The 11,739-nt window shown below is 40.1% G+C and overlaps 1 protein-coding gene across 1 annotated transcript; it reads left to right on the top strand.

Annotated features, from left to right (window-relative positions):
- Nucleotides 1–60: 60 nt before the first annotated feature.
- On the top strand, nucleotides 61–7,105 carry CAV2 (caveolin 2). Its single transcript, XM_007944003.2, has 3 exons — nucleotides 61–210; nucleotides 533–720; nucleotides 6,955–7,105. The coding sequence occupies exons 1-3, from the start codon at nucleotides 61–63 to the stop codon at nucleotides 7,103–7,105; spliced, it is 489 nt and encodes a 162-aa protein (XP_007942194.1).
- The last annotated feature ends 4,634 nt before the right edge of the window (nucleotides 7,106–11,739 follow it).

The following is an 11,739-nucleotide window of genomic DNA, read 5'->3' as shown; positions in this document are numbered from 1 at the left end:
CCGCGCGGGCCGGGACCGTGCGCTCCAGGCCCGCTGCAGCCGCGCGCACCGAGCGCCGCGATGGGGCTGGAAACCGAGAAGGCGGACATCCAGCTCTTCATGGACGACGACGTCTACAGCCGCCACAGCGGCGTCCACTACGCCGACCCCGAGAAGTTCACGGACACGGACCCAGACCGGGATCCCCATAGGCTCAATTCGCATCTCCAGGTAACGCGGCGCGAGCGACAACCAGGGCCTGAAGCTGACCCGGGGCCCCGGCACTCGGTCCCCACCCGCCCTGCCCCCAGCCCTAACACTGGTCAGCTGTGCGGAGTCAGGACCCGCGCCCCTTCCTCCCCCAGCTCCCTGCGCCGGTGGCGTTGGCAGGGATCCACACCCAGATTCCGACGCGCCCACCGTGACCCTAAGAGAAGGTGCGGACTCCCTGGTGCAAGCCCTCTTTCCTTTCTTTTCCCGCCCCTCACGCTCCTGGTTCTGGGGACGGCAGGTTGGGTGACAGTGCGGGGGTCCCTGCGCCTTGTCTTGGCAGCTGGGCTTCGAGGACGTGGTTGGCGAGCCCGTGTCTACGCACTCCTTTGACAAAGTGTGGATCTGCAGCCACGCTCTCTTTGAGGTCAGCAAGTACGTGGTCTACAAGTTCCTGACGGTGTTCCTGGCCATCCCCCTGGCCTTCGCTGCAGGGATTCTCTTTGCTGCCCTCAGCTGTCTGCACATCTGGTGAGAAGGGCACACACGGGTGGATTGCTCTCTGGAAAGGCGGGATGTTCTTTGCCACCTGCTCTGCCCTCCCTTTTCCTCCTCCTCCAGGCCTGCGTGGTGGGGGATGAACGCGCTTCAGCTCCGCAGACGCATTAGTCAGTACTGGGAGGTCTTGAAAGGCAGTGAAGTTTCGTAGAATAATAGGTTAGGTTGGAGGTTTAAATAGAAAGCAGAATATCCCTTTTTCCTTGGGTGTGATTTTCCCTCCTGTAAGTAAGAGAGCCGAGTGTGGAGGTGGACACCTGGAGGCCATGCTTCCTGCCACTGACTGCTCTCTCATAAGGCCCTGTTCTGACTTGTGCGTGTGGTTCTGGGCAGGGCGCTTCTTTCTTTCATCATCTCTCACCCAGTCACCACCTGTGCTTGGGGTAAAACAAAAGTGATCTCTAAGCAGAATGCCACTGACAATATCAATTGGGTAAGGATGGCAGACTTGCTTAAGCATGGTTGTGGAAGGGCTGCTTCGATCCTGCCACTAGCAAAGGGCAAGGATGGGATGCAAAGAGGTGCCAAGGTGGGCAGTTAAGCTGAGGGGCCTCCCGCACAAATGAATGAAAACTCAAGGTGCAGGGTAATGGCCTGAGAAGGACTCTAAAAGACCTTTCCACCTACGAGGCACAAATGGGAGTGGCATCTAATTAAAGGGAAAAGAAATATGGAAGCCTATTGGACATTAATAGGATGTCCTGAATAACTTTATTCACACCCAAAATGCATCATAAAATTTGGAGAACATTTTTAAGCACTAACAAACTTTTGAAAAGGGCAATGTTATATTTTGCCAAGAAGTTTTGTTGTTATTTCAAAAGGTACCTATTTTGAGGAGAACATTCTGATCTTCCCCAAAATTGCCACAGTTGTCAAGCTAATGCCACCAAGTCTCTTGAATCACTTTATCAAAGTCAATAGAGGAAAAACAAAAATCACCCAAGAAGTAAAGGATAAACAAAGAACACCAATTTAATTTGATCACTAAACATTGTTAACAATGTTGCAACTGCTAAAAGACTATCAGAGAAAGGAAAGTCTTCATCTTTATATGTGAACAGACCCACAAAGTTTCTATAATTTTGTCAGATTTATAGTTATCTCCTATTCTGACATTAGTACACAGATCTTTTTTAAAAGATGCCTAAATCAGCAAACAAAATTTTAGATTCCAGATTAACTACCAATCAATCCTATGACCGCTATGTCAGTTTCTTCACATTAAAAAATCTGAATAACAGAGTGGAACAGAGTGACCACATAGCCTATTGTGAAATGTTGACTATGAAGCTATTTGGAAATATAAAGTACCCTATTCATAGTCAATAAAAATGAGCTTTCCTGAAACTGGAGGGAGAATTGGAAAGGGGCAGGGTGGGGAACTTTCATTTACCAGATAGTGGAAAGATAGAAGTAAATCTGTCATTCACCAAATGAAGTTTCTCTCCCCTGGGCTCTCCTGAGACCTGGGAGGTGTCTTCAGACAGTGCTTCTTTTTCAGACACATAAATGCATTATTTAACTTCAGCTTGTTTTTCAAATTATCTTTATGTGGGACATTAATATGTAACTGCACACATTTGTCATTAGGCAGCCGTGATTGTAAGGACGGCGAGTAATTAAATTGTAAAAAAGCTCAAAGTTAGTTTAGTCTTGAGAAAATGGTATATCATTAATGGATTACTTTCCCATGATATGATAAGACCACTCAAGGAAAGGTCTTACAGAAAAGCAAACTCCGTCGGGTAAAGATTTGTTGTTGTTGTCGTTGTTTTGGTGGTAGGGGAAGTGGTTGGAGATGCTGGTGGTTGGGGGCAATATATTGTTTTACCAAAAAGTTAATGATAAAAGCTATGAAAGTACAAAGCATTGGAACTTTGAACCAAGAGACAACATCACAATGAATCTGATTTTAAAATCTTTAACCAAACATGAAAACAGCACCTAGGCTGATGATGTTGGGTCCTAGGCTGGAAGTACAGGCTCTATAGGGATCAGTGCATTGGTCTGATCCCATGCCACAGTCAGATGACATGGCTGCCATTTGGACTACATGTTATTGGTCATAGTGCATCATACCAAAGTAATGTGGTGCAGCCCCTATACACCTTATTCTTTCTGGGATGTAAAGCAAGTAGATAGTCAACTGGGAGAAATGCAGTAGTAGAAATCTCATTTCTAGAAGAATCATTATTAATACAGCAAACTGCTATGACAATGAAGTCTCCATGACACTATAGTTAATACAAAGATCATTAAAAGAGTCTCTGTCCTAGGAGCTTTATCTCCCAGTGGAGAATATATAATCTTGTAGATGATAAGTTAATGTAAGAAATTTTTGGTTGACCCATTGAGCCTCAACCAAGTCTTGGGTCAGTCCAAATTGCCTGGAGCTTCAGAAGGGAAACTATGGGGATGTTGAGAGTATAATTTGAATTTGCTGTCCTCTGATCCAAAGTGAGAGAACAACCACTTAATGAAAATAAAATGAAGATTTGTTCAACACTTCCTGTGAACTGATGAAACTGCACTTTGCTGAACTGGAAAATCCACTTCTGTCATGTGCTTAATTCCCTTTTAGGACAGGGAGATGGAAGGAGTTATGGGAATAGAAAAGTTCTTAGCCTGAGGTAGAGTAGAAAGTGCACACGCTCTGAGTGAAGCGGATATGGTTACGAAACTTTCTCATCTAAACTTCTGTATTTTAATATGTCAATTTGAGTTTATTTTGTTGTAATAATATTCATAATATAGTCTGACCTCGAAATAGTTCCACTTATTATTCATATGGACATTTCAAGGGTGTGCAATAAATTAATCCTGATAGCCAGTGTCTGTATGATTTCCTGTTCTCACTTTAACTTGTAATTTTCCCAAGGCCATACACTAAGTGAGAAACGTATGGGATAAGAAGCCAAAAGTTGCCATCATTGAGGTTTCCATTCAAACTGTTTAGCTCTGAAACACACGGTCATCAATTTCTTATAAAATCACTCAAAGTGTCTAATGTATACGTCAGTCAGACATTTGCTTGATCTTTCCTTCACTGTAGGCTAAGTACAGCAGACCTTTAAGTCACATTTTAACAGAAAATCTGGACAATTGACCTTATTCCCTTGTGCACCCCCAGGTAATAATAAATGTTCCACTGAGGCCACCAACACTGCATGAGAAATCCTAACTACTGTGCTCAAAGAGCACTGCAATGGAGAACATTAAGAAAATTATACTTCTATAAAAAGTCAAGGATAGGTGTACACACAGAAAGCAACATGGTTCCTTTGACGGTCACCAGGGATGCGAGGGGGTCGTGGGGGATCACTTACTAGATGTGTGTTATTTCTGGCATTGCACAGCATGAGGGAAGTCAGCACAACTTGGCTAAGGTAGAAGAAGATGTTGAGTGGTATGCCAGAATAAAAGACGACTGGAAAAGGGAAAGACCCTCAATAAGATGGATTGACACAGTGGCTGCAGCAGTGGGCTCAGGTGTAGCAAGGATTGTGAGGCTGGTGCAGGACCGGACAGTGTTTCATTCTGTTGTGCATAGGGTCACTATGAGTCAGAGCCAACTCAACACCACCTAACAACAACAACAACATAGTAAATGTTATAACATACACGATTTTGCAACATCAGTAATCCGAGTAAAAAAATATGAGTGGTGACATAGGTACATATGTATGATATATGGGTGTGGGGAAAAAAAATACCATGGACTTCCAGTAGAATGAACAAATCTGTCCTAGAAGAAGTACAGCAGGAATGCTCCTTAGAAGTAAGAATTACCAGACTTGGTCTCATCTACTTGGATTATGTTATCAGAAGGGACCAGTCCCTGGAGAAGGATATCATGCTCAGTAAAGCAGAGGGTCAGCAAAAAAGGGGAAGACCATCAAAGAGATGGATTAACACAGTGGCTGCAACAATGGACTCACATAGCAAAGATTTTGGAGATGGCACAGGACTGGGCAGTGTTTCATTCTGTTACATAGAGAGTTGCTGTGAATTGGAGCCAATGCTACAGCACCTAAGAACAACAATATAGATGTGGGAAGGAATATGGGAGTGCATACATGTGCATATATATAGGTATATTTGTGGGCATAGATGTGTGTGTGTGTGTGTGTGTGTGTATGCTTGTATGTGCTGCATATATATTCATACATACAATAAAGCACATAGAAGGCACAGTTAGGGATATTTCCTAGACTTATGTAAACATCTCATGGGTTTGATTTACTATCTTTGAAGGCTCAGGACCTTCAAACATAGGCTGTGTCAAATGGCATAACTTAACTACGTAAAGATAATGTTCTACATCCTAGTTTGGTGAGTAACATCTGGGATCTTAAAAGCTTGCAAGTGGCATCTAAGATACAACTATTGGTCTCTTTCCATCTGGAGCAAAGGTGAGTGAAGGAAACCAAAGACTCAAGGAAGATTTTGGTCCACAACACTAATGGCCCACATAACCCACAGCCTCTTCTAGCCTGAGACCAGAACTAGATCTTGCCTGGCTATCATCACCAACTCTTCTGACCAGGGACACAAGAGAAGGTCCCAGTTAGAATGGAAGAAAAATGTAGAACAAGACACAAATTCACAAAAAGACCAGACTTACTGGACTGACAGAGACTAGAGGAACCCCCGAGACCATTGCCGTGTGGTTGTTGTTAGGTGCCACTAAGTCGTCTCCGACTCACAGCGACCCTATGCACGGCAGAAGAAAACACTGCCCAGTCCCGCGCCAGCTCCACGATCCTTGCTATACCTGAGCCCATCGCTGCAGCCACTGTGTCAATCCATCTCATTGAGGGCCTTCCCTTCTTTTGTTGACCCTCCACCTTGCCAAGCATGACATCCTTCTCCAGGGAATGGTCCTTTCTGACATGACCAAAGTAGGTGAGACGAAGTCTGGCCATTCTCGCTTCCAGGGAGCATTCCGGCTGCACTCCTCCAGGACAGGTTTGTCAGATCTTTCAGCTCCATGGTACTTTGAGCATTCTTCACTAGCACCACAACTGAAAAGCATCAGCTTTTCTCCCGTCTTCCTTATTCATTGTCCAGCTCTCATGTGCATAGGAGATGATTGAAAATACCATACCATGACTTGTATCGCACTAAGATACCCTTTTAACCTGGAACTGAAGCCACTCCTTGTCACTTTTCAGCCAAATAATAGATTGGCCTATAAAATAATCAGCTATATAAAACCGAACAGTCAACATTTACCAAATGCAAAGATGAAAAGGCAAAGAGGGGCAGGGAAACTGGATGGATGGATATGGGGCAGGAGGGGTGGAAATGATGAGAGTGCTGACACATTGTGGGGATAGTAAGCAATGTCGTGGAACAGTGTATATGCATTGTTGAATGAGAATCTAATTTGCTGTATAAACTTTTACCTAAAGTGCAATAAAACATTATTTTTTAAAAAAGGGGAGGCAGAGTACATAGGAAATTAACCAGACTGGGAAAGATAAGTAAATAATTATCTTAGGAAAAGGCATACAGGAAAAATAATTTCAGCAAAACCTAGTTTATCTTTAAGGGTTTTGACATTAATTGGTGGGCTCTTTTAACTACACCATGCAGCGCTTTCCAATGGTTTCATGAAAAATAACTGATACAAAGCATAACAGAATGCTAAATTATTTTCAGTTCTAACATCTACTGTAAGTTAAAGTTCTCACTTAGCTTATATTCTAGTAGGAACGATGGAAATATAAGCATCTGTTTATCATATGTTTTGGTCAATCTGAGGATTAAGAAGTTTGTACCAGTACTTTGGAAGCACCAAAGGGGAGTACCCAACCTATCCTGGTCCAAAGGGGAGGGAAGTGGAATGAGGCAACAGAAGAGGTTACCAAGAAGTAGAACCTCAGGGAAATAGGAATAGTTAGGCAATCAGTATTATGGATAGAGCGCAGGTAAGTAAATGATTTTGTTTAGTTGTGTTTTACTGTTTTACATAGCATGTAGCAATAGGAAGAAGACTAATATTTATCATCTATATGCCTATTTTTTATTAAACATATCTTTTGTATTATCACTGAGGGTAATTGTTCATTTATTTTTTTCAAATGTTCAAACAAATGTAGGTGAATTTGGTCATTACTATATCTTTCCAAGCATGTACAAGAATCAAGCGCATTATTTGGTAACACTGATGGTCCCTACGTCTCTCTCCCCCCATTTCAGGATTATAATGCCTTTTGTAAAGACCTGCCTAATGGTCCTGCCTTCAGTGCAGACAATATGGAAGAGCATGACAGATGTTGTCATTGCACCATTGTGTGCAAGCGTAGGACGCTGCTTCTCTTCTGTCAGCCTGCAGCTGAGCCACGACTGAATACTTGGACCCCAGGTCTGGAGATTTGGATACTGTTAATACTTCTTTGTTGTTAAAACACAGAAGCCTTACTGTTCTGTTCATTTCCCAGCTCTTCTTATTAAGAAAACCATTAAGATGAGCAGTCACATTTAGAAATGTTTATTGGCAGATCTTTTCAAATGCTTTTACAATTAATAGACAAAGATTTTCTATCTAACTTTATAACCAGAGTTACACAGTAGGTTGGCAAAACTTAAATGTTAAAGGCAGACAGTTTTTGTTTAATACAAAAGCATAAATTTTATAGTGATGAATTTATAATGATCAAAGGACATTTCTCTCAAAAACACAACGATGGTTTCGTGCACAACTGCTAATAAAAATATAAGATTTCTTTTATTATTATTAGTCATGGAGTTGTGCTTTTTAAATTGTCTTTACAGATAAACTCTTAAGGATAGTTAAACAGGATAGATAAAGATCCTAGAAATAAACAGAAGCATACAATGGTGATATCAAATATAATAAAATGAATAAATGTGAAAATAGAATCATGAAAATGTGTTCCTTTAAATAAGGTATTGTTAACCTATAGGCCTATTTAATAAGATTCTTCATTTTACTGTATATTTTGTACTTAATGTAAATGTTGCTCTAATCAGATTGCTTTAAGGCACTTTTATTATATTTGTTATTTTGTTGAAATAATATATAGAATGAGTAAATGTATCTCACACAAGGAACTTCCTTGCTGAGATTGCACTGTCTTGATTATATAAGCATAAATTTCTAATTTTGGAATAGAATGTAAAAGACCTATATAAAATGTTTTCCTTTATAACTTTTCCAAACACACTCCTGAGAGGTTTACTGACTGGTGTGTATCTGGGCATAATCTTAAAATAATCCATCTCTAATATATAATTTCATCATCTAGGAGATCCTTTCTCTCTTGTAGTTAGAAATTAAACCTGTGTTCTGCGTTCCTACTAATGTTTCACTTTACTCTCGAGTAATTGTGGTGCTATTCAATAACATTTTACAATAAGGTTCCTTCTAGGACTTAGTACAATTTAAGCTACAAGGAGACACTGAGAGGACAGTTGTTAACTTGTTGTATCTGTGCTACTGAGCTATATACATGAAAAATTAACAGCTACAAACCGTAAGATGTTGTATAATAACAGTTTCGTAGCACAGTGTAAACTTACTGTTATCATTTTTGAACTGCAGAGTCCTATTTCAGTGTTACAAGTCACTGTTGTTTTTAAAAAAGGTCCATTATTCCAAAGTGATAGGCATGTACCCAAAATGTCTATGAGGCATGTGGGTGGCTTTTAAACAAATTTCCTATAATGGACACATCTTCCAAGTGTGTACATTATAAATGCTGACATTTCAGAACCTGAATTAACAGTCCTCTAAATATATCCATAGGTAAGAAATCTTTGTGCAATGAAGATTAGTTTGATTTTACAAAATAGCCAGAATGGGTCAATATAAAAAATGATTGAACTGGAATACTATTGCGGAACCAAAACAAGCAAATGATTAAATTATAGACATTATAAAACTACCGTAGGCCATTGTAGCATCCTTATAAAGACGCTCAAGATCCTGACCTATTGCTTCAGCAACATTACTCATTGGCTGCATAGAGTCTATTCTGTTAGTTAAAAGGTCAACCAGTCTCATGACTTTATAGTTATACCTTGTATTTAAAAAGGTTTATTAAATGTTTGGGTGTATTGATTGGTCAAAAGTATTTGATGAATTTAATAAATCATGAATTTATATCTTTTCCAATAGCTACTGGCAAGTTTTAAAGCCTAGATAGACTTACTTATAACAAAATCTACCTTTTAACAAGTGATACATATGATTCCCTTATTTCTGAACAGTATTGATTTCTTCAAAAATGGATTTTTACTGAGATTTTCCATTAACTGTTTTATTTCAATGGCTCAAATTGCATACAGAGTGGGTTCTGGTTTCATGTTGTTTCTTTTATTATTTGAAGGGAGGGGTAGGTAATGAGGAGACTTCCTTAGTATCCATAATAAACTTTCTAAAAACCCATAAAATGTGTTGAATGCTTTTATTACAATAAATATGTAATAAGAACCTCTCCAATTCATTTTTACCTTATTAAAAACTCATAATATATAATAAATACATGAGTTAATGCTAATTTGGGAATGAATTGGTGGAAAGTTACAGGATTGGCAATTTAATTCTTTCTTTTCCCAGCATTTAAAGAGGTTCCATATAAATATTTCTGTCATATGATGATTAGTTGAGATGGCCCGTTCACAAACCCACAATATGTCATCTTTGTATAAAGTTGTCTCTCTTTTTGCTAATCCTAAATAAACTTACATTTCTGTTTTCCATTTTTTAAATAATAAAGTAATAACAATATAAATCACATACACTTGGATACCTGTACCATGAAGCCAAAGTAGAGGCCAAAATTATTTTTGGAAAATGAGTATGTGAAGAGTAGTTGCTGATATTGGCATAGATTCTCTTGTGTTGGTTGTCTGGGAAAATGACCAACTTTTAATAATATAAAGCAGGTATTTGCCGTTTTCAATGTTTTTTATAGCTTTAAAGAACTGTAAAAGTCTTTCTTTTGGATAGTGATCCTTATCCCATTAGTTTATTTTGATGCCTTTCTTGGGAATCTGTTGGCATGTAGTAGAAAGAGCCATGCCCTAGGGATCAGGCATCTGGATTTTAGTCTCAGCAATGCCATTCCTGAGGGGTGTCACCTCCAGCAAATGGTTTAATCTCTAGGTCTCAGTTTTCTTATCTTTAGTGAAAGGATGGGGCTAAATGACCTCTAAGGGGCTTCCTATCACACTGTTTTCTGCGGTTTCAATAGGGTGAAGATTGCCCTGTGTATATGTAAACCAATATAGTTCTTTCATTCAGGAGTTTTTAAAAATCAATCAACTATCAATTTGAGAGTTGGTGTGCCATAAATGTAATAATATCATTTATCACCCTGATTGATTATTACACTCTGTGTATAACTTTAACTCTTCATGACAAGGATTCCTAAAATTTTAACAATACTGTCTTTTGTGATATTTTCTACAAAAATAGTGTGTTACATTGTATTTTAAATTCATTACAATGTATTGTATTTGGATATTTTTACCAACATTTTTGGTACACTACCATAATCATGGTCATCCTCATCCTTGTTTGCTTAGCCATCTTCCACTGTCCTCACTCCCTGCCTTCAATATGCTCTCCCTCGCATCCACCTTCCCTTGGGGAAAAAAAGTAATTATGTTATTTCCCTGTTTAAAACCATCCACTGTGATTGCCCTCAGAACAAAATCCAGTCTTGAGCAAAGTATACGCCTTTATCATCAGCCCATTGTCATGTTCATTGGCTGTCGGCTGCAGACTTATTGAACTGTTCTTGCGGCTCCTGTGTACCTGTAATGCTACTACTCTTCCCCTAGTGGTCTGTCTAGTTCCCACCTCTTTTCAAAAACCCGCCCAGACTTCTTTCTCTGAAAAGTCTTGCCACCAAAACACACGTTAAGTGAGTATGAAGTGACTATCTTCATATAAATTCTTATACAAACCCCTACTATCACTTACTACACTATAAAACTAATGCTATTTAGGCGCTAGACTGCTAAATAGATTTTTTGGGGGTGGGAAATGACTTCATAATTTCCTGGAACCCTGAAATGGTGCCCGGCACTTGATGAGTTCTCAACCGATATTTTCTGAATGAATGACTTAAATAACTGAAGAAAACTTGTGATTTTTGCAGAAATAGGGGTGGAATAAGGAGCGTTGTTTGTGCAGTGGTTAAAGCACTCAGCTGCAAACCAATAGGTTGGCTATTAGAACCCACCAGCTGTACCTTGGGAGAATGATGTGGCCGTCTCCTTCTGTAAAGATTAAAGCCATGGAAACCATATTAAGCAGTTCTATCCTATTTTGAGGCTCTGGTAGTGTAGTACCTAAGGCACTTGACTGTTAACCAGAAGGCTGGCGGTTCAAACCCACCAGCCACTCCTCAGAAGGAAAGTTGGGCAATCTACTTCCATAGTGATACTGCCTCAGAAACCCAAGGAGCAGTCCCTATGAGCCGGGTCCGACTTGATGACACATAACAACAACAACAACAACACCCTGTTCTGAGGAGCACTGGTGGCTCCTAAGTGGTGCCTAAGGCACTTGACTGCTAACCAGAAGGCTGGCAGTTCAAACCCACCAGCCACTCCTCAGAAGGAAGTTTGGGCAATCTACTTCCGTGGAGATGCCACCTCTGAAACCCAAGGAGGGGTCGCTATGAGTCGAAATTGACTCAACAGCAGTGAGTTTTAGACTTTTACCCTGTTCTGTATGGTCACTATGAGTCTGAGTCAACTGGAAGGGGATTTGGTGGTTTTGAATAGGGTTGGGATCTTTGCATAATTTTCTTCATTTTAAAGAGAGATTTGAAATGTACTAACTACACTCCTCGGACGGAAGGTTGGGCAATCTACTTCCACAGTGATACTGCCTTGGCAACCCAAGGAGGGGTCGCTATGAGTCAGGTCTGACTCGATGGCACATAACAACAATAACTCTAATAAAATTTTTCATCCCACCATTTTCTCACTCATGAATTGTTAGAT

The sequence above is a fragment of the Orycteropus afer genome, unplaced genomic scaffold, assembly GCF_000298275.1.
Source record: "Orycteropus afer afer isolate SDZICR_OR568_19922 unplaced genomic scaffold, OryAfe1.0 scaffold00007, whole genome shotgun sequence".
Lineage (NCBI taxonomy): Eukaryota > Metazoa > Chordata > Mammalia > Tubulidentata > Orycteropodidae > Orycteropus > Orycteropus afer.
Note: the sequence above shows the minus strand (reverse complement) of the source record. Positions and strands in the feature narration are given on the sequence as shown.